Raw genomic sequence first — 27,642 nt, forward strand, 5'->3', positions numbered from 1 at the left:
GTTTCTGTGCGCTACCATCCTCTGCCACCCCTGCCCTACCACGGCTCGGCTGAGGTAATCCACACGGCCGAGCGAAGCGAGCTCTGCTCATCCCTGTCCTCGGGTTCACGAGGATCGCGTTGCGCTGCACCGCCCATGCTCCTCGTCGGCCCTGGCCCACGCATCAATCAGTCACCACCACGCTCGCTCACGCCGCCTGCAACCCCCCATCTCCCGGCGGCCCCAGCAAGCATCCTGCGCTGCACCCTCACCTCGCAACGCATCATTTACGGCGCCTCCCTGACACGATACGGCCCGGCGCGTCCGTCCATGGGGTCGGCGACATCCGCACAACACGAGCACATGCCTCTCTCCAGGTGCCCGGGGGCCACGGGATGGCAGAGCCCCGGCAGCCGGAATACGAACGGGGGGCGGCTGGTTCTGAGGTAAAGATCCCAGAAAATAAAGCAGAGGTCACAAAAGATCATGGATCAATACAGAGGACCGCGAAAGTCACAAAAGATCATCAAGCAGAGGAACGGGAGAGATGATGATGGATCAATACAGCCTCCTAGTAAGTTAGACCACCAAAGAAAAATGGGGAGGGGGGATAAAGAAGAGGAAGAAGCTCCGCTGCTCTTGCGTCACATGACTTTTTTTACAGCTAACAACACCCTAGCTACTGAGTCCCATGTTAATCTCCTGCGCTGCGTCCCACAAAATGTCAGTCAAACTACTCCCCCTGCAATCGGCCTCACTCAAGGCGCCTCACCGAACGTCTACGTCTTCCCCTACACCATGTTCTGCGAGATGGCCTCGCCGAACTTGAGGAACAGCTCGGCGTCCGAGGTGCTGGACGAGTTGGCGCAGGAGAGGGCGCCGGTGCCCCGCAGGCTGACGTACTCGTCGACGTAGGCCGGCGGCGACGGCTGCGGCGGCAGCTGGTGGTGCGCGTGCGCCTTCTGCTGCTGCTGCTGCGGCTGCGGCGGCGGCTCCGGGTTCACCAGGCAGTCAAGGACGCGCACCACCTCGTGCATCGTCGGCCGGTCCGAGGGCTGCCGCTTGGTGCAGAGGAGCGCCAGCTGGAACAGCTTCTTCACCTCGCCCAGGTCCTTGCAGGTGTCTCCCACGTCGGGGTCCACCGTCTCCATGACCTCGTTGCTCGCCGTCTTCGATAGGATCTGCGGTTCCAAAGCACGTTCATAGATGATCAGAGCTTGACTCGGTATCTGCCTGCCGATCAGTACTGAAGTTTTTCCTGCGTTTCAACAATATATGGGGGGAAAAAGCCTCTTCCAAACAAGCAGCATCAGCAGCAGCCAGCAGCATACTACTAATTAACCACTGTTGTGCATACTACTGTCAATTTTGCGTCATGTTCAACTTGTTCGAAAGTACTGAGGTGACTTGAAAAGTCACATCAAGGCTCAGAAAGCTATGTTGGCACATGATAAACCACTGGCATCCTGTTAGTTCAATTTTTTGCTTTCCATCTACATTATTTATGACATGAGGACAGCAACAGTAAGCTTTAGGGGGGACAGACTCACAGCTACTTATAATGGAGCTTTCAGTCACCAAATCCAATGGATCAGCGCATCAGTCCACAGCTGGTCTGCAGTGCAGATAGATCTACTCACATGCTAGGTTTAGTGTCGCTGGTCCCCTTGTAGGAACACAAGCCTAATGGTCGTTGTTCAGCAATTATTGAGCACTGCTGGAATCCAAAGCGATGTAAAGAGAAGGAAGCGACTTCCGGCTTCTAACTCGACAAATGCAGGAGACTGAAGAATAGTTACCAAGTGATGGAGATTGCACTCGTTGTCCACTGGCTTCTTGCCGGTCAGCAGCTCCAGCAGAACGATGCCGTAGCTGTAGACATCAGACTTCTCGTTGAGGCGGGAGGTGCGGGCGTACTCGGGATCAATGTAACCAATAGTGCCCATGACGTAGGTTGACGTGTGAGTCTTCGAGACACATAAGCTCTTAGCGATGCCGAAGTCTGTAAGATGGGCCTCATAATCTTTGTCGAGGAGTATATTCTTTGATTTTACGTCCCGGTGAATTATTCGTGGGCTGCAGTCATGGTGAAGGTAAGCGAGGCCTTGAGCTGCACCAAGAGCGATCCGTAGGCGAGTCACCCAGTCAAGTTTGTTCTTCTTGGATGAGCCTTCTGAAAGACAATAGGTTTAAATTAGGAAATGGTATAGAAATTGCAGCCAAATATCCATGACCATTAAATAAGCAAGCCTTCGCCAAAACATCAACTGTCTTGAGAACCAACTGATGTGTGACAGGTAAACAAACAAAGACTATTAATATGAATGAAACAAATAAAGACTATTGAAAGGAAAAGCAGAATAGTGGTGCTAGTTCCTGGTCGCTTCATAAACTGTTCTCATGATTCCTTGACCCCCAAAAAAATTGTCTGAATGAGTTTGGGACCTGGACTTACCATGTAAAACATCCCATAAGCTGCCACTCTCCATATAATCATAAAAGAGGAGGTTCCCAACAGGTGACAACGAGTACCCTTGAAGGCTGACTAGATTCCGGTGTTTGATGCTACCAACAGTCTCGAGCTCAGTTTCAAATTCCTTAAGGCTCTGAGGGTAGTGGGCATACAGCTTTTTTATTGCCACTGGTTTGCAATTCTTTAGAACACATTTATAAACTGTACTTGATGCCCCGTATCCAATGATGTATTTCTCACTCAAGTTCTCAGTCATCCTCATTATATCATCAAAGACATGAAGAGCCATGTTCATATGAAGGATCACCAGCTTGGGTGGACCATTGCTCACTGCAAACAGAATGAATATCAACAACATGATATCAATGCCGTTCTAGCATCAACTATTAGCGACCAGTTATAACTTACAAAATAAAATACTGAGTTGAATACAGGCAATATTATTATTTGAGATATATATATTAGTACATCAACATTACATGACAACATACTAAATATGGTGGTGAACAATGATATCATTGTAAGAGATTCCAAAGTTAGTAAATGCATTACCTGGCTTGCTTACAGTGGCATCTTTAAAAGCAGGTGGATGGTGTGGCCTGCATACAGCTACTAAGATCATCAGGAGGATAACAAGTCCACCCACAGCAACACCAATTATGGCAGCCTTTGAGATTGGCGCTGATAGAAAATCCAGAAGAAAAGATCTTGGTTTATAATGTATTGACAAAAAAAAAACAGGTCAAATAAATTGATGAATGCAACACTCTTCTTACGTTTGTCTCGGTGGCCAGTGGAACGACATGAAGAACCAAGCCAATATCCACAGAGTCCAGGATTACCTAAAAAGCTGAATAAATAACAAGATCGCTAAACTGCTATTTCCAAGTATAAGGAAAAAGATAGTCATGATGAAAATAATGGAGCACAATACCTGTCATGTGAAAACCGTGTGAAGTTGTTGTCAGTAGGGACAGCACCAGCCAAATTATTGTATGACACATTTCTGTCCAAAGATGCAAAAGGTCTATGTTAGAAAAAAAATACAAAATTTTGTGCATCCTTCCAATATTCAGGTTATGAAATTACAAGATATTGAGGCTGAAGCAGTTCATCAGAGAAGAGACATCGCCAGTTATATTGTTGTTTTCCAGTTTTCTACAAGAGTAAATGATGATTCAGAACAAAGCTGCAGTTCAGAAATTAAACTTACAGACTAAAGAACTTTGATATAACTTACAGCAACATCAGGTTTTGCAGCATTCCAAGTTCTTGAGGAATCAGACCACCAAGATGATTATAGGATAAATCACTAGAAAAAACAGTCAAGTCATTCAAAATATAATGCAAGGAATATTCAATAAAAGGATTCACATGAATAAGGTCAAGTACTTACATCTCCATGACACTTCTCAAATTACCAAACTCCGCAGGGATGAATCCAACTAGATCATTCTTGCTCAAGTTACTAGAAAAATATGTTCAATGTCAGGACATGAAGCAGGAAATATACCAAGAAACCATAGCCAAAAAACTTACAGCCTCAATAGATGCTCTAGGTTGCCAATGGATGATGGAATTGGACCCGTCATCATGTTACAGGATAAGTCCCTGGTACATATATCTATGTTATATATAGGATTAGCACGAAATGGATACTATTAATGCATGTGAGATGATGAAGGCTTACAACGTGTCCAAATTGTTGATCCTTGATAGCTCAATAGGAATAGAGCCACTTATGAAATTTGATGAAAGATTTCTAAAGGAACAAAATAAAAGTTTGAATGTGAGTTACGAATCAATATGAGGAAAACAGCATATCAGTACAAAAAATGGAAATGTGTCAAAATCAGTTAGCACAGAATGAAACTCAAAATCTATTCAAACTTACAAATAGGTCATGCTTTCAAGTTTCCGCAGCGAACGAGGAATGGTTCCATTTAACTTGTTGCCATAAGCATTGCTGTTAAATAAAATTAGCATGTTATATAGATACTTGCGACATTGCTCATGACCTGCAAACTTTCAGAAATAATTTGTGCTTACAAGCTATTGAGATTCACACATGAACTTAGGTTGTCAGGAATTGGTCCTTCAAGGTGGTTATTCGCAAGGTTCCTGTGAAACAAGTAGAATCAGCTATGTTCATAGCAATGTAGTTTTCTGGAGAACAAGAAAACACTGGTTCATGTGACAAGTAATAAGAGGGTGCCGGAAAAGTACTTACAGGTCAAACAAGCCTGTTAGCCTTCCAAGCTCTGGTGGAATTGACCCAGTAAGTTGATTATCATTCAGTTCTCTGAATTTAGATAATTATGTCAAAATAGATTAATGGTCAACCTTAATATTGATATCCATAACAGTAGAAATACTAAAACATACAGGTAATGAAGTGTTGACATATTTCCTAGCTCTGGTGGTATCGATCCAGTTAACCTGTTGCCTTGCATGTACCTATGAAGTTTTAACATGTACAAAGACAAACTTAAAAATATGTTTACAAACTTTTTCTAGTGGTGACTTGTATCAGTTAAAACTAAAATCTTGAAAATCTATGAACCGGATTTAGGGTGATAAGAAATCTTACAGCTTCTCAGTGTATGTCAAGTTGCCTAGTATAGATGGTATAGGACCAGATAATTGGTTGTAACTCAGATCTCTGATAGAGTAAAAGTTTCATGAGTTAGCAATCATATTTCTTTCACTACCAGCAAGGCAGCAATGAGAATGCAATGTCTGATTTGTAGATTAGTCAATCATCTAGAATTCACTGTGAGACTTACAGGACAGCGAGAGCCTGCATAAGGCCAATTACTGAAGGAATTGGGCCAGTGAACTTGTTCCCTTGCAAGGATCTGATAAAGGATGCACGCATATTTGCAGGTAAGCTTGTATATATTAGGCATGTAATTACGTCATTTTCAGTGAAAAAAAGGGCAAACAGAACATACAGTGTAGCCACTTGTAGGAAACCAATGTTGAATGGGATTGGTCCAGTAAAGCGGTTGTAAGACAAATCCCTACCAATATAAAATGTTAGGAAAAATGATATATATGAAAAGTTAAATCAATTATTTCAGGAGTGGCAAAGAATGCATGTACGTACAAGACCTGAAAACTTGTACAGTTCCCAATGGTGTCTGGTATCGCCCCAGTCAAACTATTGTTCTTCACATCACTGATCAAATTAGTAGGAAGCTTAAAACCAGATTGAAAAAACACAACAAACTTCCAGCAAACTAGGCAAGCAGTGTACTTACAAGTACCAAAGGCCAGTAAGCTGGCACATATCAGGAGAGAGGCTTCCTTCTAAATGATTTCCCCGCAAACCCCTAGTAATTATTATAGTTACTAATTTAGCCAGGCCCTTAAACGTAGTAGCAATGTATGCCAGCAGTCCAGCACTAGTAGAAACTTCTTGAACCTCAAGATGACTTACAAGTATTGAAGAACCTCGTTCCAATAGATAAGCCTCGGTATCTCCCCAGTCAGTTTGTTTTGTGCCAAGTCCCTGGAGTGCACATCACATTAGAAATTCTGGACCATGCTAGTTGATCCACCTTATAAGAATCATGCAACAATAGTAACTTACAGAATCTTCAAATTTGGGAGCTGTGACAATGTTGAGGGGATCGCACCAATCAGCTGGTTGTTCTTCAATATCCTAGAAATCACAAACAGCGCCACAAGATCTGTAAGAACTTCCAAAGCCAAAACGGCATGTATTTCTATGCACATTCCAGAGAGAAGAAGCCTCACAAGTTCTCCAGGTGCTTCAGCTTTGATATTGAAAATGGTATGTCGCCGTCCAAGTTGTTGAATGAAAAGTCCCTAAAAGAAAGAAAAAAAGGAAAGTTTGAATAAAAGCACTATATTCAGTTAAACCCACAACCACAAGTAAACACGGGTTAATCGAAGTTGAACTTACAGCGTCCTAAGTGATGAACAATCGCCAATCTCATCAGGGATCTGCCCGGATAGGCCATTTGACTTGAGGTCGCTGAATGTGAATGCAAAAGAGGCCAGTTAAACACCGGTCAGGACTCAGAAAACAAAAATCCAACCAACAGCAGTCGTTTGGACAAATAAGAAACCATCCGTACATGGAGACGAGGCTCTTGAGGCTGCCGACGGCTGGAGAGATCTCACCCTCAAGGTTGAGGCCAGAGAGGTTGCTGCATTTGCATTGGCGCCATAACCCGGATCAGTGGCCACACGTCGCTGTCGTTGGGGAAAAAAAAGAGCAGAGTTTTAACGAGACGCCATTCTTACAGCGCGGCGACGGCGAACGTGACGTTGTCGCACAGGACGCCGCGCCAGGAGCAGTAGTCGTCGCCGGCCCAATCGTACAGTACGTTGCCGACGTTGCGGAAGGACTTCTTGATCTCCACCAGCGCCGCCCCTGGAAGGTGCAGAGCCAGCCGCGTTAGCACAAAGAACGGGTTACAGAGTGGTAGAAATCCGAGCAGACAGTTCTCGGCAAACGGAATCTCCGCAGAAAGGGAGTTGGGTAACGTGGTAGTTGGATTCTGGATTAGTGCTTGCAGGCAGGAAAGCGAGGGACGTCAAGATTTGGAAAGCACAGATACGACACGGTGGTGAAATATGAAGTTGCTTGGATTCATTCAGATATAGGAAACTGGATCAGGATGGCAAAACCAAAACACAGCTAAAACCACACAGGAATAGAACAAGGCTTAGCAGCAGAAACCAAGCTTCCAGCACTGAAAGGGCCAAATGAAGAAACAATGATGGATGCTCAAACGATTTAAGGATGCTCTGAGCATTTGCTCCAACAAGCAGCACAAGAAGGCACATATAAACAGAACCGAACATGAAGAGAGATAGTAAGCACATTTTGAAACATGGACAGGATAGTTAAAAGCTCGTACTAGGCAAGAAGATGAGATGAGAAGAGGCACAGCTCACAAGGATTAAGTTAAGACTCGGGTTACGGGCTTACAGCAATAAAAAAAGGGGGTGGAATAGAACACTAGCGAATCACCATGCCTCCAAAAAGCGCGTACTTGCAGCGCTAATAAAATACTAATCCTAACGAACCCAGCCGCCCCCCCTGAATCTTTGCTCCCCAGTACGCAACAAGAGGACTCCCAGAGAAGAAAGAAAGCGAAACGGGTGAAGAGAGAACGGAACAGATCGGCAACCATCGTCGGCGACGGCGGCGGCGGCGGCGGCGGCGGTGACGAGCACGAGGGCGGCGAGAGCACGGGCGGCCGTCGTCGTCATGGCCACTGAGCTGCGCACAGGCATCGGGGGAGTGACATTACAGGAAGAGGACAGGCGGCGATGGAGCGCGAGACGTGCTGCAGCGAGCCTGCCTTAATGGGGGCTCTGGGTTGGTTTCGTGGGTTCTCGCGCTCGGCTTTGCGCACTTGCGCCGCGCTGGCTCAGTGACAGGCAGCGGGGTAGCTGCTGTATGGCTGGGCGATAGAGTGGCAGCGTAGGGGAGGGGGTAGGGGCTATGGAGGAGAGCAGCAGCTTCCTACTACTTCGTAGGCCTCTAGCTCTAGTTTGGAGTTTTGAGAGGGAGAGAGAATGGCTGTTTGTGTTTGAGAGGGGGCCGCTAGAGAGAGAATGTGTTTCCTGTGACGAGAGAGAGTGGGGGCGAAGGACACTGGGACGTCACATCGATGATCTACAGTGCTTTTTCTCCCGCTTTCTGGTTGGCCTGGAGCAGTAGAACTCGAGTCATAGATCGAGGAGCATGGCACGGCTGACATGCGGGGCCTCCAGAGTTTGGATTGGGTTAATGCTTAGCTAGCTGTGAGGGGAGGTGGACCACCACGCCTCTGTGTTTTAGAGGGCGTGTTTGGTTTAGCTTGGAGTTCGCAGATTGGTTGTTGCAGGGCATAGGATTGTTTGTTTATTTGGTTCGAGGGACAAAGAACGATGTGGGTAGGATAGGGACCCGTTTTGCATCCGTTATTAAGCCTCCGTATCGTCTCGTCGTCTCCCAGAAGCACATCCCGATTCGAGAGAGAGAAAAAAAATCGACGCCACCGGCCGCTATGTCGACTGCGCGAAGGCGGAGTGTCATCCGCTGCTCCCTTTCAGCATGGGGAGGAGGTTCCTCTGACGTACTGCAGGGGGCAGTAGGGTCACCGCACGCGGGGACCACGCGGCAGTGCCCTCTCCCCACGTCAGAGGATCTCGTTCCCCAGCATGGAGGACCCCGGCGGCGCTGCTAGCCTGCTGCCCAAGGGTGTGCGCGGAGGCTCCCAGCGGGCAGCGGCCCTGCTGGGCTATTGCTCAGGGGCGCGGGGGCTCCTGCGACGGTGCCAAGAAGCGCGGCCTCCATGGCAGCCTGGCTGCGGCCTCCCGGAGTTCCTGTAGCCGCAGACTCCCCCTATGACCTCGTTGTCGACACAAAGCGGAAGAAGGCAAGGAAGAAGATGCGGACCCAACCACCGCCGTTCGGAGGGGTACCTGCTAGCTCGCCGGCCGGGCGGCGGAGCCTGGTCCAGTAGGCTTAATTGTTTTACTTAGCCTTTCAGATGGACACAAGAACACAAGTGTTTAGAGTAGTTCAGGCTGCCAAAGAGTAATATCGTACCTCCACTATAAGTTATATTGCCTGAGAACTTAGTAGTGGGCGACCTAAGTGTGAATCGACCTCCTTTGCTACGGAGCAAGTGCACTTCCATTTATAATCTAAGGGAGGCACGTTATAAGGGAGTTCAAGACCCGACATGTGGGCCTAAGAGTATTTACAATATGGAATGGGAAACACCTAATAGAGCAAACAATGCTAGATCTTTCTGAGCGCGTATCCCTTCTTGGTCATCGCGCATGCTCCTGACATCCTATGTTCCTGTTTCATCTTAATCGGAGTACGTGTGCAGTCCTTATTGTAGGTTGCGGCGTAGTCTATGTGGGTGTTGTCGTTGTGTCACCTCTGCCCGTCTCTTCATGCCTCGTTAACGCACAAAGAACAGTGGAAATCATAATGAAATACGTCCAAATGGCGCATTGGGTTAATGCCCTTGCCTCGGTAACGTGCGGGTAACAGTAAAATCCGCACGTTGCAGGTCTCAATGAGGAATAGGGATGACAATGGATAATCTATCCACGGATAGTGTCTCTAGATATCCATATCCGCGACTTATATTCGATATCTGAACCCGTATCCGTTACCCGCTACGAATAAAAAACAGTATCCACATCTGTTACCCGCAGGTAATGGATATCCACGGATATACCTGTTTGCCCACTACACATACAACATATTTAAATCCAGCAAATTCAAATATGATAACATATTTGCCTAACAAATTTGTCGGGACCCTGAAACAGGGGTACCCCTTACTACAGTATAAAGACGCGGTATTCACGCGGCTATCTCTAGTCGCGTGGTGAACAGCGCCCGACCCCACCACGTGGACGGCTCCAGGGCCGCCACGTGACCAGAGAAGATGATATACTCCAAGGTATCAACAGTGGGTTCGGATCCCATGAGAAAGTGTCGGACCCCTATACATACAGACCAGACCTCCGGGTAAAGTCTAGAACCCCCACGGGCGCAAACCGGACCCCTAGGATGGGATGCGGACCCCTCTGTGTGGGGTCCAGGCCACTCATAGCAGGGTCCCGGAATTCTGGGACAAAAAATATCCAGGCCTTAATCAAGGCCAGGCGGGAGTCCGGAGCCGACACGTGTCCGGACCATACCGCATACTGATAGTCGCCTAGAGGGGGGGGTGAATAGGGCGAAACTGAAATTTACAAATATAAACACAACTACAAGCCGGGTTAGCGTTAGTATTAAAGAAACGAGTCCGCAAGAGAGGGCGCAAAACAAATCCCAAGCAAATAAGCAAGTGAGACACGGAGATTTGTTTTACCGAGGTTCGGTTCTTGCAAACCTACTCCCCGTTGAGGAGGCCACAAAGGCCGGGTCTCTTTCAACCCTTCCCTCTCTCAAACGATCCACGGATCGAGTGAGCTTTCTTTTCTCAATCACTTGGAACACAAAGTTCCCGCAAGGACCACCACAAGCTTGGTGTCTCTTGCCTCAATTACAAGTGAGTTTGATTGCAAAGAAAGGATCAAGAAAGAAGAAAGCAATCCAAGCGCAAGAGCTCGAAAGAACACAAGCAAATCACTCTCTCTAGTTACTATGGCGTTGTGTGGAATTTGGAGAGGATTTGATCTATTTGGTGTGTCTAGAATTGAATGCTAGAGCTCTTGTAGTAGTTGGGAAGTGGAAAACTTGGATGCAATGAATGGTGGGGTGGTTGGGGTATTTATAGCCCCAACCACCAAATGTGGCCGTTGGGAGGCTGTCTGTTTGATGGCGCACCGGACAGTCCGGTGCACACCGGACAGTCCGGTGCCCCCTGCCACGTCATCACTGCCGTTGGATTCTGACCGTTGGAGCTTCTGACTTGTGGGCCCGCCTGGGTGTCCGGTGCACACCGGACATGCACTGTTCCTTGTCCGGTGTGCCGGAATGGGCGCGCCTGACATCTGCACGCGCAGAGCGCGCATTAAATGCGCGGCAGAGAGCCGTTGGCGCGGAGATGACCGTTGCTCCGGAGTCGCACCGGACAGTCCGGTGCACACCGGACAGTCCGGTGAATTTTAGCGGACTAGCCGTTAGCGTTTCCGAACCTGGCGAGTTCCTGAGGCCGACCTCCCTTGGCGCACCGGACACTGTCCGGTGTACACCGGACAGTCCGGTGAATTATAGCGGAGTCGCCTCTGGAAATTCCCGAAGGTGGTGAGTTGGAGCTGGAGTCCTCTGGTGCACCGGACACTGTCCGGTGTACACCGGACAGTCCGGTGCTCTCAGACAAGAGGGCCTTCGGTTCCCACTATGCTCCTTTGTTGAATCCAAAACTTGGTCTTTTTATTGGCTGAGTGTGAACCTTTTACACCTGTGTAATCTATAAACTTGGGCAAACTTAGTTAGTCCAATTGTTTGTGTTGGGCAATTCAACCACCAAAATTAATTAGGGACTAGGTGTAAGCCTAATTCCCTTTCAATCTCCCCCTTTTTGGTGATTGATGCCAACACAATCCAAAGCAAATATAGAAGTGCATAATTGAACTAGTTTGCATAATGTAAGTGTAAAGGTTGCTTGGAATTGAGCCAATATAAATACTTACAAGATATGCATGGATTGTTTCTTTCTTATATAACATTTTGGACCACGTTTGCACCACATGTTTTGTTTTTGCAAACTCTTTTGTAAATTCTTCTCAAAGTTCTTTTGCAAATAGTCAAAGGTAGTGAATAAGAGTTTTGCAAAGCATTTTCAAGATATGAAATTTTCTCCCTCTGTTTCAAATGCTTTTCCTTTGACTAAACAAAACTCCCCCTAAATGAGATCCACCTCTTAGTGTTCAAGAGGGTTTTGATATACCATTTTTGAAATACTACCTCACCCCCTTTTGAACACAATAGGATACCAATTGAAAAATATTCAACACTAAGTTTTTGAAATTGGTGGTGGTGCGGTCCTTTTGCTTTGGGCTCATTTCTCCCCCTTTTTGGCATGAATCGCCAAAAACGGAATCATTAGAGCCCTCTTAAGTGCTTTCTTCCCTTTTGGTCATAAATGAATGAGTTAAGATTATACCAAAGACGAAGTCCGGTTCTTTTGCCTTGGGCTCTTACTTTCTCCCCCAAAGACAAAGACCTCTTCTTTGATGCTTTTCTCCCCCTTGAATGGAGAGTGGCTTGGAGCGTCGGCGAAGCATGAGTTACGGAGTGGAAGCCTTTGTCTTTGCCGAAGACTCCAATTCTCTTTCAATATACCTATGACTTGGTTTGAGATAGACTTGAAAAACACATTAGTCATAGCATATAAAAGAGACATGATCAAAGGTATATAAAATGAGCTATGTGTGCAATCTAGCAAAAGAAATTGCGTGAATCAAGAATATTGAGCTCATGCCTAAGTTTGATAAAAGATTGTCCATCAAGAGGCTTGGTGAAGATATCGGCTAATTGATCTTTAGTATTTATGTAAGAAATCTCGATATCTCCCTTTTGTTGGTGATCCCTAAGAAAATGATACCGAATGGCTATGTGCTTAGTGCGGCTATGCTCGACGGGATTATCCGCCATCTTGATTGCACTCTCATTATCACATAGCAAAGGAACTTTGGTTAATTTGTAACCATAGTCCCGCAGGGTTTGCCTCATCCAAAGCAATTGCGCGCAACAATGGCCTGCGGCAATGTACTCGGCTTCGGCGGTGGAAAGAGCAACCGAATTTTGCTTCTTTGAAGCCCAAGACACCAAGGATCTTCCCAAGAACTGGCAAGTCCCCGATGTGCTCTTCCTATTGATTTTGCACCCCGCCCAATCGGCATCCAAATAACCAATCAAATCAAATGTGGATCCCCGAGGGTACCAAAGCCCAAACTTAGGAGTATAAGTCAAATATCTCAAGATTCGTTTTACGGCCGTAAGGTGGGATTCCTTAGGGTCGGATTGGAATCTTGCACACATGCAAACGGAAAGCATAATATCCGGTCGTGATGCACATAAGTAGAGTAAAGAACCTATCATTGACCGGTATACTTTTTGATCCACGGACTTACCTCCCGTGTCGAGGTCGAGATGCCCATTGGTTCCCATGGGTGTTTTGATGGGCTTGACATCCTTCATTCCAAACTTGGTTAAGATGTCTTGAGTGTATTTCGTTTGGCTAATGAAGGTGCCCTCTTGGAGTTGCTTTACTTGGAATCCTAAGAAATACTTCAACTCCCCCATCATAGACATCTCGAATTTCTGTGTCATAATCCTACTAAACTCTTCACAAGTAGACTCGTTAGTAGACCCAAATATAATATCATCAACATAAATTTGGCATACAAACAAGTCATTTTCAAGTGTTTTAGTAAAGAGTGTAGGATCGGCCTTTCCGACATTGAAGCCATTTGCAATAAGGAAATCTCTAAGGCATTCATACCATGCTCTTGGGGCTTGCTTGAGCCCATAAAGCGCCTTAGAGAGCTTATAGACATGGTTAGGATACTCACTGTCTTCAAAGCCGGGAGGTTGCTCAACATAGACCTCTTCCTTGATTGGTCCATTGAGGAAGGCACTTTTCACGTCCATTTGATAAAGCTTAAAGCCATGGTAAGTAGCATAGGCTAATAATATGCGAATTGACTCAAGCCTAGCTACGGGTGCATAGGTTTCACCGAAATCCAAACCTTCGACTTGGGAGTATCCCTTGGCCACAAGTCGAGCTTTGTTCCTTGTCACCACACCATGCTCGTCTTGCTTGTTGCGGAAGACCCATTTGGTTCCTACAACATTTTGATTAGGACGTGGAACTAAATGCCATACCTCATTCCTCGTGAAGTTGTTGAGCTCCTCTTGCATCGCCACCACCCAATCCGAATCTTGAAGTGCTTCCTCTACCCTGTGTGGCTCAATAGAGGAAACAAACGAGTAATGTTCACAAAAATGAGCAACACGAGATCGAGTAGTTACCCCCTTATGAATGTCGCCGAGGATGGTGTCGACGGGGTGATCTCGTTGTATTGCTTGGTGGACTCTTGGGTGTGGCGGCCTTTGCTCTTTATCCTCCTTGTCTTGATCATTTGCATCTCCCCCTTGATCTATGTCGTCATCTTGAGGTGGCTCATTTGATTGATCTTCTTCTTCATCAACTTGAGCTTCTTCCTCATTTTGAGTTGGTGGAGATGCTTGCGTGGAGGAGGATGGTTGATCTTGTGCATTTGGAGGCTCTTCAGATTCCTTAGGACACACATCCCCAATGGACATGTTCCTTAGCGCGATGCATGGAGCCTCTTCTTCACCTATCTCATCAAGATCAACTTGCTCTACTTGAGAGCCATTAGTTTCATCAAACACAACGTCACATGAGACTTCAACTAGTCCAGTGGACTTGTTAAAGACCCTATATGCCCTTGTGTTTGAGTCATAACCAAGTAAAAAGCCTTCTACAGTCTTAGGAGCAAATTTAGATTTTCTACCTCTTTTAACAAGAATAAAGCATTTGCTACCAAAGACTCTAAAATATGAAATGTTGGGCTTTTTACCGGTGAGGAGTTCATATGATGTCTTCTTGAGGATTCGGTGAAGATATAACCGGTTGATGGCGTAGCAGGCAGTGTTGACCGCCTCGGCCCAAAACCGATCCGAAGTCTTGTATTCATCAAGCATGGTCCTTGCCATGTCCAATAGAGTTCTATTCTTCCTCTCCACTACACCATTTTGTTGTGGCGTGTAGGGAGAAGAGAACTCATGCTTGATGCCCTCCTCCTCAAGGAAGCCTTCAATTTGAGAATTCTTGAACTCTGTCCCGTTGTCGCTTCTTATTTTCTTGATCCTTAAGTCGAACTCATTTTGAGCCCGTCTCAAGAATCCCTTTAAGGTCTCTTGGGTTTGAGATTTTTCCTGTAAAAAGAATACCCAAGTGAAGCGAGAATAATCATCCACAATAACTAGGCAGTACTTACTCCCGCCGATGCTTATGTAAGCAATCGGGCCGAATAGGTCCATGTGGAGTAGCTCAAGCGGCCTGTCGGTTGTCATGATGTTTTTGTGTGGATGATGGGTACCAACTTGCTTTCCTGCCTGGCATGCGCTACAAATCCTGTCTTTCTCAAAATGAACATTTGTTAATCCTAAAATGTGTTCTCCCTTTAGAAGCTTGTGAAGATTCTTCATCCCAACATGGGCTAGTCGGCGGTGCCAGAGCCAACCCATGTTAGTCTTAGCAATTAAGCAAGTGTCGAGTTCAGCTCTATCAAAATCTACCAAGTATAGCTGACCCTCTAACACTCCCTGAAATGCTATTGAATCATCACTTCTTCTAAAGACAGTGACACCTATATCAGTGAAAAGACAGTTGTAGCTCATTTGACATAATTGAGATACAGAAAGCAAATTGTAATCTAAAGAATCAACAAGAAAAACATTGGAAATAGAATGGTCAGGAGATATAGCAATTTTACCAAGACCTTTGACCAAACCTTGATTTCCATCCCCGAATGTGATAGCTCGTTGGGGATCTTTGTTTTTCTCATAGAAGGAGAACATCCTTTTCTCCCCTGTCATGTGGTTTGTGCACCCGCTGTCGAGTATCCAACTTGAGCCCCCGGATGCATAAACCTACAAAACAAGTTTAGTTCTTGACTTTAGGTACCCAAATGGTTTTGGGTCCTTTGGCATTAGACACAAGAACTTTGGGTACCCAAACACAAGTCTTGGAGCCCTTGTGCTTGCCCCCAACATATTTGGCAACTACCTTGCCGGATTTGTTAGTTAAAACATAAGATGCATCAAAAGTTTTAAATGAAATGTCATGATCATTTGATGCACTAGAAGTTTTCTTTCTAGGCAACTTAGCACGGGTTGGTTGCCTAGAACTAGATGTCTCACCCTTATACATAAAAGCATGATTAGGGCCAGAGTGAGACTTCCTAGAGTGAATTCTCCTAATTTTGCTCTCGGGATAACCGGCAGGGTATAAAATATAACCCTCGTTATCCTGAGGCATGGGTGCCTTGCCCTTAACAAAGTTGGACAATCTCTTAGGAGGGGCACTAATTTTGACATTGTCTTCCCTTTGGAAGCCAATGCCATCCTTAATGCCCGGGCGTCTCCCATTATAAAGCATGCTGCGAGCAAATTTAAATTTTTCATTTTCTAAGTTGTGCTCGGCAATTTTAGCATCTAGTTTTGCTATATGATCATTTTGTTGTTTAATTAAAGCCATATGATCATGAATAGCATTAACATCAACATCTCTACATCTAGTACAAATAGATACATGCTCAACAATAGATGTAGAGGGTTTGCAAGAATTAAGTTCGACAATCTTAGCATGAAGAATATCATTTTTATCTCTAAGATTGGAAATGGTAGCATTGCAAACATCTAGTTCTTTAGCCTTAGCAAGTAAATTTTCATTTTCTATTCTAAGGCTAGCAAGAGAAATGTTTAATTCTTCAATCCTAGCAAGCAAATCATCATGATTATCTCTAGGATTAGGAATTGAAACATTACAAACATGTGAATCAACCTTAGCATTTAGACTAGCATTTTCATTCCTAAGGTTGTCAATCATCTCACGGCAAATGCTTAGCTCACTAGATAATTTTTCACATTTCTCAATTTCTAGAGCATAAGCCTTTTTAACCTTAACATGTTTCTTGTTTTCTTTAATTAGACAATCCTCTTGGGAATCCAAAAGGTCATCCTTTTCATGAATAGCACTGACTAATTCATTTAATTTTTCCTTTTGAGCTATGTTAAGGTTGGCAAAAAGGGAACGCAAACTATCCTCCTCATCACTAGCATTATCATCACTAGAAGATTCATATTTAGTGGAGGAGTTAGATTTAACCTTTTTCCTTTTGCCGTCCTTTGCCATGAGGCACTTGTGGCCGACGTTGGGGAAGAGAAGTCCCTTGGTGACGGCGATGTTGGCGGCGTCCTCGTCGTCGGAGGAGTCGCTTGAGCTTTCGTCGGAATCCCATTCCCGACAAACATGGGCATCGCCGCCCTTCTTCTTGTAGTACCTTTTCTTTTCCTTTCTTCTTCCCTTCTTGTCGTCGCCTCGGTCACTGTCACTTGATATAGGACATTTAGCAATAAAATGACCGGGCTTACCACATTTGTAGCAAACCTTCCTGGAGCGGGACTTGTAGTCTTTCCCCCTCCTTTGCTTGAGGATTTGGCGGAAGCTCTTGATGACGAGCGCCATTTCCTCATTGTCGAGCTTGGAGGCGTCTATCGGTTGTCGACTTGGTGTAGCCTCCTCCTTCTTTTCCTCCGTCGCCTTGAATGCGACGGGTTGAGCTTCGGATGTGGTGGGTTCGTCAAGCTCGTTGATCTTTCTCGAGCCTTCGATCATGCACTCAAAACTTACAAAATACCCGATAACTTCCTCGGGGGTCATTTTAGTATATCTAGGATTACCACGAATTAATTGAACTTGAGTAGGGTTAAGGAAAATAAGAGATCTTAGAATAACCTTAACCACTTCATGGTCATCCCACTTTACGCTCCCGAGGTTGCGCACTTGGTTCACCAAGGTTTTGAGCCGGTTGTACATGTGTTGTGGCTCCTCCCCTTTGCGAAGCCGGAACCGACCGAGCTCCCCCTCGATCGTTTCCCGCTTGGTGATCTTTGTGAGCTCATCTCCCTCGTGCGCGGTTTTGAGCACATCCCAAACCTCCTTGGCGCTCTTCAACCCTTGAACTTTGTTATACTCCTCTCTACTTAGAGAGGCGAGGAGTATTGTCGTCGCTTGAGAGTTGAAGTGCTCGATTTGGGCCACCTCATCCTCATCATAGTCTTTATCCCCTACCGATGGTACCTGTGCACCAAACTCAACAACATCCCATATACTTTTGTGGAGTGAGGTTAGATGAAATCGCATTAAATCACTCCACCTAGCATAATCTTCACCATCAAAAGTTGGTGGTTTGCCTAATGGGACGGAAAGTAAAGGTGCATGTTTAGAAATGCGAGGGTAGTGTAGGGGAATCTTACTAAACTTCTTACGCTCTTGGCGTTTAGAAGTTACGGAGGGCGCGTCGGAGCCGGAGGTTGATGTTGATGAAGTGTCGGTCTCGTAGTAGACCACTTTCCTCATCCTCTTTTGTTTGTCCCCACTCCGATGCGGCTTGTGGGAAGAAGATTTTTCCTTCTTCTCTTTGTGGTGAGAAGAAGATTTCTTCTCCTTCCCTTTGTTGGAGGAGCTTTTCTTCTTCTCCCTCCGTTTGGTGCGAGACTCTTCCGATGAAGTGCTCCCGTTGCTTGTAGTGGGCTTTTCGCCGGTCTCCATCTCCTTCTTGGCGTGATCTCCCGACATCACTTCGAGCGGTTAGGCTCTAATGAAGCACCGGGCTCTGATACCAATTGATAGTCGCCTAGAGGGGGGGTGAATAGGGCGAAACTGAAATTTACAAATATAAACACAACTACAAGCCGGGTTAGCGTTAGTATTAAAGAAACGAGTCCGCAAGAGAGGGCGCAAAACAAATCCCAAGCAAATAAGCAAGTGAGACACGGAGATTTGTTTTACCGAGGTTCGGTTCTTGCAAACCTACTCCCCGTTGAGGAGGCCACAAAGGCCGGGTCTCTTTCAACCCTTCCCTCTCTCAAACGATCCACGGATCGAGTGAGCTTTCTTTTCTCAATCACTTGGAACACAAAGTTCCCGCAAGGACCACCACAAGCTTGGTGTCTCTTGCCTCAATTACAAGTGAGTTTGATTGCAAAGAAAGGATCAAGAAAGAAGAAAGCAATCCAAGCGCAAGAGCTCGAAAGAACACAAGCAAATCACTCTCTCTAGTTACTATGGCGTTGTGTGGAATTTGGAGAGGATTTGATCTATTTGGTGTGTCTAGAATTGAATGCTAGAGCTCTTGTAGTAGTTGGGAAGTGGAAAACTTGGATGCAATGAATGGTGGGGTGGTTGGGGTATTTATAGCCCCAACCACCAAATGTGGCCGTTGGGAGGCTGTCTGTTTGATGGCGCACCGGACAGTCCGGTGCACACCGGACAGTCCGGTGCCCCCTGCCACGTCATCACTGCCGTTGGATTCTGACCGTTGGAGCTTCTGACTTGTGGGCCCGCCTGGGTGTCCGGTGCACACCGGACATGCACTGTTCCTTGTCCGGTGTGCCGGAATGGGCGCGCCTGACATCTGCACGCGCAGAGCGCGCATTAAATGCGCGGCAGAGAGCCGTTGGCGCGGAGATGACCGTTGCTCCGGAGTCGCACCGGACAGTCCGGTGCACACCGGACAGTCCGGTGAATTTTAGCGGACTAGTCGTTGGCGTTTCCGAAGCTGGCGAGTTCCTGAGGCCGACCTCCCTTGGCGCACCGGACACTGTCCGGTGTACACCGGACAGTCCGGTGAATTATAGCGGAGTCGCCTCTGGAAATTCCCGAAGGTGGTGAGTTGGAGCTGGAGTCCTCTGGTGCACCGGACACTGTCCGGTGTACACCGGACAGTCCGGTGCTCTCAGACCAGAGGGCCTTCGGTTCCCACTATGCTCCTTTGTTGAATCCAAAACTTGGTCTTTTTATTGGCTGAGTGTGAACCTTTTACACCTGTGTAATCTATAAACTTGGGCAAACTTAGTTAGTCCAATTGTTTGTGTTGGGCAATTCAACCACCAAAATTAATTAGGGACTAGGTGTAAGCCTAATTCCCTTTCACATACGCTTCTGTTCCCCGCTCACGCGGAGCCCCGATTCCGCCACGTGGCATAGTGCGCGTGACGTAAGCCAACGGGCGGAGCCTGACGTAAGGCCTCTGGGCTGCGCGGTCTCTGCATTTATTGCGGACAAGGCGCGCCGCCTGTCCATTCCACTAGCAGGTGATGTGCCGCCTCGGCATTTAATGAGCTCTGTCCATTTCACTGGCAGGCAATGTGCCGCCTCAGCATTTAATGAGCCCTGTTCACTCCGCTGATGGGCGGTGACCAGACCATCCCGCAGGCGGCGTGCATGTCCATTCCATTGGCAGGCGGCACATCCATACTGCCGCATGCACTACACTCATCGTGACTCGCGCGTACCGAGAAGCAGCCGCGACATATCAATATTGTATGGACTACGGACATTATGGGGCTTGGAGATCGCCCAGGCGTTACTAGCATTAGTTATTTCCTTCCATTTTGCTCCTGGGCCCATATGTCGGGGCTCAGTATCCTTGTACGTGCCCCATTGTGCTATAAAAGGGAGGGCACACGACGTTACAAGGCAGGCTTACACGCTCACTTAAACTCACTTACACTCACTCAGATTCACTCGGACTCTCATACAATACACAGACAGTGGAGTAGGGTATTACGCTCCGGTGGCCTGAACCACTCTAAATCCTTGTGTGTTCTTGTGTTCATCTCGAATCCATCTAGCAGGCAAAACGCTTCGGCCCCTCCTCATCTTAGGATTTAGGGCCGGTGCGTTCCGCCACCCGGCCGGAGATTTTCCTCTCCGGCATTTGGCGCGCCAGGTAGGGGGCTTTGGCATTAGGTTTTTGCTTGTTTTTCTGCTCGACACCATGGTCCACATCGTCGAGCACCATGACTTCATTCCCGAGGATTTTTCGATGGAGGAAGAGGTTGCGTCTTCCACACCTCGGGCCACCAACCGCCCTGCGCCTGGTGCTGCTGCTGTGCACTCTGCACGACAGCACACTCCCGCGCAAACATACAGAGCGTCAAGGGCTACGCCGGGGGCGCTGCCTGCAGCTAGGGAATTGTTGCGCCACCCCCTAGCTCCACGGCCTCGCCGGGGGCTATGAAGCAGTGGTGTGACGATGTCGACCGTCTGCTCGGCATGGCGCATTCTGGCTCAGCCAGGCCTAGGCCTCGATCGTCCCGGCGTCAACATGAGGTGTCGGCGTCAGTGCGCTCACCCTCGATGAGGGCCGCGTCGACTGAGGACCTATGGACGGAGCTCAACCGCAGGCGTGCGGGAGAGGACGCTCTAGTCTCTCTGGAAAGGTCCAAAGACCTGCGGGCAGAACTCAACCTCAGGTGTGCGGGCGAGGATGCCCGCGTCTCTCTGGAGAGGGTGTGTGAGCGCCGACAAAATGTCGAGGGTCGCAACCTCGACTACGACTTCGCTGTGGTTGCACCGTAAACTCCAATGGGCGCCCGAATCCTAGCGGGTGTCCCATTGGCCGGCGTAGGCTGCGCCGCACTGGTGGATCATCTCCGCGCGGCGACTTGGCCATCCAAGTTCCGGCCACACCTGCCAGAAAAGTACGACGATACGTCAAATCCATCGGAATTCTTGCAGGTGTACGTCACCCCTATTACGGCAGCAGGTGGAGACACCGTCGTAATGGCAACATACTTCCATGTAGCCTTGTCTGGGCCAGCCCGGACTTGTCTCATGAACCTCACCCCAGGATTGATATACTCTTGGGAAGAGCTCTGTGTGTGGTTCACAACGAACTTCGCCAGCGCTTATCAACAGCATGGCGTGGAGGCTCACCTCCATGCAGTGAGACAGGAACCCGGGGAAACTCTCCGTGCTTTCATCTCTCGCTTCACTAAGGTATGAGGGACTATACCTCGTATCACCGATGCTTCCATCATCACAGCTTTCCGCCAGGGGGTACATGATGAAAAGATGCTGAAGAAGTTAGCCACGCATGATGTGAAAACTGTCACCATGCTCTTTGCTCTGGCCAACAAGTGTGCTAGAGCTGTCGAGGGCCGTGCATGGCACTTGGCACCACAGACCGGAGTCGCCCAGACGGGTGGCTCGGGTACCATCACCCAAGACGGCAAAAAGAAGAAGAAGAACCGCGGCCACGAGAAGTAGTCGTCTGCCGCTCCGGTCGTTGCAGCCGCGACTAGGGGCCGGAACGAGCGCAACAAGCGCCCACGGCCACAGGGAGGCAACAGCGGCTCATGCCCTGTGCACCCCAACAGTCGCCACAGCGCCGTGGAGTGCCACGAGATCATCAAGCTCGCGAAGCGCGTCAGCGAGCGGCGCGAGCAGACTTCCAAGGATGGCTCCCCGCCTCGTCGCTAGACTGGCAAGGAGAGGGTCGATGACGGTGTTGTGGCCGCGGGAGAACGGGACCTCGGGTATCAGTCACCTGAGGGGGTCCTGAAGGATGTTTTCACTGGGGACTCTGACTCCGGTGACGACAACGACTGCCGCAAGAAGCTATACATCATGTACGACAGGAGCTGGGAGCTCACCTCCCGCAGGAACGTCAAGTCCCTGCGCCGGGAGGTTCTTTTGGCGGTCCCGGGGGTCCCGAAGACTGCTCCACATCAGCGGTGGAGGAGCACCACCATCTTCTTCGGGGCATCCGACTGCCCCGACAACATGGCAGGGGCCGGTATACTACCGCTCATCACCGCCCCTGTCATCGCTAACATGCGGTTGTACCATGTGCTGATTGACGGTGGGGCTGGACTCAACGTCATCAGTCATGCGGCATTCAAGCAGCTGTAGATCTCAGGGTCCCGACTAGGACCCTCTCGTCCATTCTCCGGAGTGGGCCCACAACCGATGTATCCCCTAGGGAGCATCGCACTCCCGGTTACATTCGGGACAGAGGAAAACTTCCGCACAGAAAACGTCTAGTTCGACGTCGCGGAGGTTAACCTCCCCTTCAATGCCATCATTGGCAGGCCGGCCCTGTATCGGTTCATGGCCATTGCCCATTACAGGTATTTGGTCCTCAAGATATCATCTCCATCCGGGGTCCTCACCGTGTGGGGCGACCGCGCCGCTGCGCTTGCGGCTGTGGAGAAGCTGCACACCCTGGCGGCGGAAACTGCGTGCCCGGACGATGGAGGGAAGAACCCCTCAACCTTTGGCACCAAGGCGCCTACCAAGGTGCCAAAGGTGCGGCCATCCAAGGCGGACGACATCCTCGTCAAGGCCATCTGGCTCTGCGCGGATTCCCCCCGAACCACTCACATTGCGGGTGATCTAGAGGAAAAATAGGAACTCACGTTCGTCACCTTCCTCCAGGCAAATGCCGATATCTTCGCATAGGAGCCATCGCAGATGCCTGGGATCCCCAGGGAGGTGATCGAGCACCATCTAAAGATCAACCCTGACGCCAGACCGGTGAGTCAGAAGCCTCGGAGACAGTCCGTTGAGCGGCAGGACTTCATCCGAAAGGAGGTCCGGAAGCTGCTAGACGCCAGCTTCATCGAAGAGGTTCATCACCCAGTGTGTCTGGCCAACCCAGTCATCGTCCCCAAGGCGAATGGGAAGCTTCAGATGTGCATCAACTACACCAGCCTTAATAAGGCTTGTCCCAAGGACTCGTATCCACTTCCACGTATAGATCAAATCATGGACTCTACCTCCGGGTGCGACCTCTTGTCCTTCTTAGATGCTTACTCTGGTTTCCATCAAATCTAGATGTTTAGGGAAGATAGGAAGCATACCGCTTTTGTAACAGTGGATGGGCTTTACTGCTATGTCGTAATGCCTTACGGTCTGAAGAACGCCTTGCCAACATTTGTGTGGGCGATGAGTAAGACTTTTGGGGATCTGATCAGGGACAGAGTAAAGGTATATGTCGATGACATTGTAGTCAAGACTAAGAGAGGGTCGACCCTAGTGGAAGACTTAACCCTGGTCTTCGACAAGCTCCGGGCAACACGCACAAAGCTAAACCCGGACAAGTGCGTCTTTGGTGTCTCCGCAGGGAAGTTGCTGGGGTTCCTGGTTTCACACCGGGGCATTGAGGCAAACCCGGAGAAGATCAAGGCGATTGAGGCGATGAGGCCTCCGGCCCATATCAAGGACGTCCAAAAGCTTACGGGGTCGTTAGCCGCCCTTAGACGCTTCATTTCGAGGCTGGCTAAGAGGGCGCTGCCATTCTCCAAGCTGTTGCGGAAGTCCGGTCCATTCTCTTGGAACGAAGAGGCGGAACAAGCCTTTCAAGAGTTGAAGCAGCACCTAGTGTCCCTAACAATACTGATAGCTCCAGAACCTGGGGAGCCGTTGTATTTATACATGGCGGCGGCTGCGGAAGCAGTGAGCATGGTGCTGGTCGTCGAAAGGACAGCACAAGAAGACCAGGTGGCACTAGAAGGCCAGGAACCTGAGGGCTCGGGTCCGACTACAGGGGTTCAGACCGTTCAGAGGCCGGTCTACTACGTCAGTGAGGTCCTCCATGAAGCAAAATCTAGGTACCTTGAGACGCACAAACTTCTCTATGTTGTGCTTGTTGCGTCCAGGAAGCTGTGCCACTATTTCCAGGCACACAGGTTCGTGGTGGTGACCTCTTTCCCGTTAAGAGCCATCCTCCACAACTCTAACGCCACTGGCAACATTGCCAAGTGGACCGTGGAGCTCGTTGAGTTCCAGCTGGACTTCCAGCCTCACCACGCCGTCAAGAGCCAGGTCCTGGCTGACTTCATCGTGGAGTGGACACCTCCCCCGAGCACTCCCGGGGGTCCGGATCCCGATTCGGACCCCACACCTGCAGAGCCCAGGGGTACGGTCTTCACCGAGCCACACTGGACGCTCTTCTTTGACGGATCCACCCGTCAACAAGTTGGCGGAGCTGGGGTGGTCCTCATCGACCCCAACATAGATCAAGTGAAGTACATGGTGCACCTTGAGTTCAAGGCCACCAACAATATGGCAGAGTACGAAGCATTGATCTTCGGCTTGTCGGTCGCCCTATCCCTGGGGATCCGACAGCTCCTCGTGAAGGGGACTCCCAGCTGGTCATCAAGCAAGTCCGCGGGGAATGTAGCTGCAACAAGCCCAGGCTCGCAGCTTACCTCATCCACGTTAGAAAGTTAGAAAAAGACTTCACGGCCCTGGAACGGCAACACGTTCCTCGGGCTGACAACTCAGCGACAGATGAACTCTCCGTGAGGGCATCAACTTGGGCACCCGTGCCCGAGGGCGTCTTCGAAAGACGACTGCTGAGACCCACCGCCTCGAAGCTGGCGGTCCCTATGGCGCACCATCTACAGAGCCCACCGAAGACTGTGTATGCTACAGGGGATCCTGTCAGCCCCTTAGCGCCACAGCCAGTATCTCAGAGTGGTCCCGATGCATGGATCTCCGAGATCCGGGACTACTTGAAGGAAAATATCCTTCCTGAAGATCATGTGTCCGCAGAGCGCATAGTGCGGTTGGCTAAACGCTACACGGTGGTGGAGGGGGATCTCTACCGCCGTGGCGCCAACAGCATTTTCATGCGGTGCATCACCCAGGAGGAGGGTCGTGAGTTACTCACGGAGATCCATGGAGGAGAGTGCGGAAGTCATTCAGCATCCCGCACACTGGTTGGTAAGGCCTTCCGGCATGGCTTTTACTGGCCAACAGCTTTCCAGGATGCAGCTGAGATGGTAAAGTCATGCAAGGCGTGTCAATTCCATGCAAAGCAGATACACACACCAACTCAGGCGCTGCAGATGATTCCACCCTCCTGGCCATTCGTCGTATGGGGGTGGATATCCTGGGACCATTCCCCAGGGCTGTCGGCGGGTACCGGTTCCTCTTCGTCGCCATTGACAAGTTCATGAAGTGGCCTGAGGCCACCCCTGTGGTTGGCATCACCCAGGGTGCTGTTGTTGCCTTCCTCAGGTCGATCGTCTGCAAATTCGGGGTCCCAAGCCGTATCATTACGGACAATGGGACCCAGTTACAAGTCGACTCTTCCAGAAGTATTGCGAGGGCATCGGCACCCAACTCTGCTTTGCGTCTGTGGCTCATCCCAGGAGCAACGACCAAGTTGAGAGGGCAAATGCAGAGATCCTTAGGGGACTCAAGACACACACCTATGACTGCTTGAAAAGGCATGGTGCAAATTGGGTCAATGAGCTTCCGTCTGTGCTATGGGGGGACCAAACCACACCCAGCCGAGCTACCGGGGAGACCCTGTTCTTCCTGGTCTACGGGGCTGAAGCCTGCCTTCCCCCGGAAATCCTTATGGGCTCCCCACGGGTCGAGTCGTTTGATGAGTCTATGCAGGAACAACTACGACGTGAGGACGTGGACTTCATTGACGAACACAGATGGCAAGCGGCGATCCGAAATGCACGGTACAACCAAGCGCTCAGGCGCTACCATCAACGGTTCGTGCATAGTAGGGAGCTCGGGGTCGGGAACCTAGTCCTAAGGCGAGTACTGAACCGAGAAGGGCTCCACAAACTCTCCCCTAGTTGGGAAGGACCCTTCAAGGTGATGGAAGTATGCCGACCCGGGTGTGTCCGCCTTGCCACAACTGAAGGAATGCCTCTTCCCAACCCCTGGAACATAGAGCATCTCCGTAAGTTCTATCCATAGGAGCAAGTCTGAGGGGTTAAGGTTTCTTCTTTTTGTAACTAGGTTGTGCATACGTGTACGCCAGCCAGGTGAGTCCGCCCTCCATAAGCCTGGTCAGTTGGTCTGCACACATGCATATCGAGTTATAAAGAAAGGATTCCTCCCCAAATGTGCTTCTGTGATGATTTTATTCTGCTTCAGTTTCTAGATATTATTTTTCCTCTAACCCACCCATATAGATCCCACCCTTGCTGGTATGATGACATCCAAATTGAGTAAGCTAGGCTTGCAGTTCGGGACCCCTATCCTAATACAGGGGGTCCGGCAACCTGCGGGTCCGGTTCTAGAGAATGGGCGCTTGTTTCCTGGGGTGGTCCGGAGCTGTGTAGCCGCTTAGCCTGGTCCCATACCCTAAGCCTATACCTCCACCACTCTGCAACGGGTGCCCTAGTATTTGGAGCTGTGATCTTGTAGGTCCGGACATGAGGCTTGGCTTCCCAGACTCAATCCTGCATGTCCCGTTGCATGAATCAAAGGATGGCTGATACCAGACGATGGGTCCTATGGGTGTGCTACTAACACTTCCTAGCCGAAGCTGTGTACAGGTCCAGGTCCCAGTCGAGGCTACCTCCTGGGGGCTGTTGCCAACTCTTTCTTAGGTATACTAGTATCCAGCCTCGACACGCCGAGCCTACATCCTAGGGGGGCCAAATACCAGGGAGGAGTTGGTAACGCTACACATAGCAAGGACAAAAAGCATACAGATAAGTGCTAATACTGATTGATAAATAGTACTCAAGAGTATCTTATAGAACTAAAAAATTTACAAAGTCGCTTCCCAGCGGGACCCTTGCCTTCTCTCTGCAGATCTAGCTACTCATCATCAGCAGGATCCCGCTGAAAACGTTCGGCCACCAGTTCCACGGCATCTTGAACGGCCTCTCGGGCGGCGTCTTCAGTGTCGACCACGGGACCAGCAATCACCGGCTCCAAGGAGATGGGCGGGTCATGGCTCTGGAAGCACGTCAGGATGTACTCGATCACCGCCCGGCAGAGCATGTCGCCCTCGGCCTCCAGGCGGGCGCCAAGGATCTGGTCCAGGCATCGGAGGCGGTCGACGGCGGAGTCCAGCACCGGGAGCGCGTCGGAGATGGACGTTGATAGCTCTGACACCGAGATGGGACTCACCCCCAGCGGCACTAGTGTCGTGCTTGCCTCGCTGGCCCATGCGGCGATGCGCTGGACCCCAGCGCGATGCTCCACCTGGAGATCTTCAAGTGTTTTCTTCATCGCCTCCACCGCCTAAGGGCCCGGTGCTGCCTGCGTCGCCTGGAACCGGCGGACCCACTCCTCCAGCGTCCGCTGCTTCTCCTCCGCCTCGAGCTCATGCTCGGCCAGTGACTTCTCCCGCCTTTCAACCATTTCCTCCTTGAAGGCGAG

The 27,642-nt window shown here is 49.2% G+C and overlaps 1 protein-coding gene across 2 annotated transcripts; it reads right to left on the reverse strand.

Annotated features, from left to right (window-relative positions):
* Positions 1-453: 453 nt before the first annotated feature.
* Positions 454-8,022, reverse strand: LOC100193598 (uncharacterized). 2 transcript variants are annotated; one of them, XM_008649186.4, is made up of 27 exons: positions 7,621-8,022; positions 6,728-6,857; positions 6,559-6,630; positions 6,384-6,455; positions 6,215-6,286; positions 6,048-6,119; positions 5,895-5,966; positions 5,716-5,787; positions 5,562-5,633; positions 5,407-5,475; positions 5,239-5,310; positions 5,043-5,114; positions 4,838-4,909; positions 4,683-4,754; positions 4,502-4,573; positions 4,347-4,418; positions 4,143-4,214; positions 3,992-4,063; positions 3,849-3,920; positions 3,693-3,764; positions 3,542-3,610; positions 3,387-3,458; positions 3,229-3,302; positions 3,005-3,133; positions 2,435-2,782; positions 1,779-2,149; positions 454-1,160 (listed from the first exon to the last, which is right to left on the reverse strand). In XM_008649186.4, the coding sequence occupies exons 1-27, from the start codon at positions 7,724-7,726 to the stop codon at positions 771-773; spliced, it is 2,982 nt and encodes a 993-aa protein (XP_008647408.1). In that variant the 5' UTR covers positions 7,727-8,022; the 3' UTR covers positions 454-770. The 2 variants fall into 2 exon arrangements, with proteins under 2 accessions (XP_008647408.1, NP_001345763.1); NM_001358834.1 differs by having other exon boundaries at positions 455-1,160; positions 1,779-2,152; positions 7,621-7,965.
* Between the last annotated feature and the right edge of the window lie 19,620 nt (positions 8,023-27,642).

Source organism: Zea mays, chromosome 6, assembly GCF_902167145.1.
Source record: "Zea mays cultivar B73 chromosome 6, Zm-B73-REFERENCE-NAM-5.0, whole genome shotgun sequence".
In the NCBI taxonomy this organism is placed as follows: Eukaryota; Viridiplantae; Streptophyta; class Magnoliopsida; order Poales; family Poaceae; genus Zea; species Zea mays.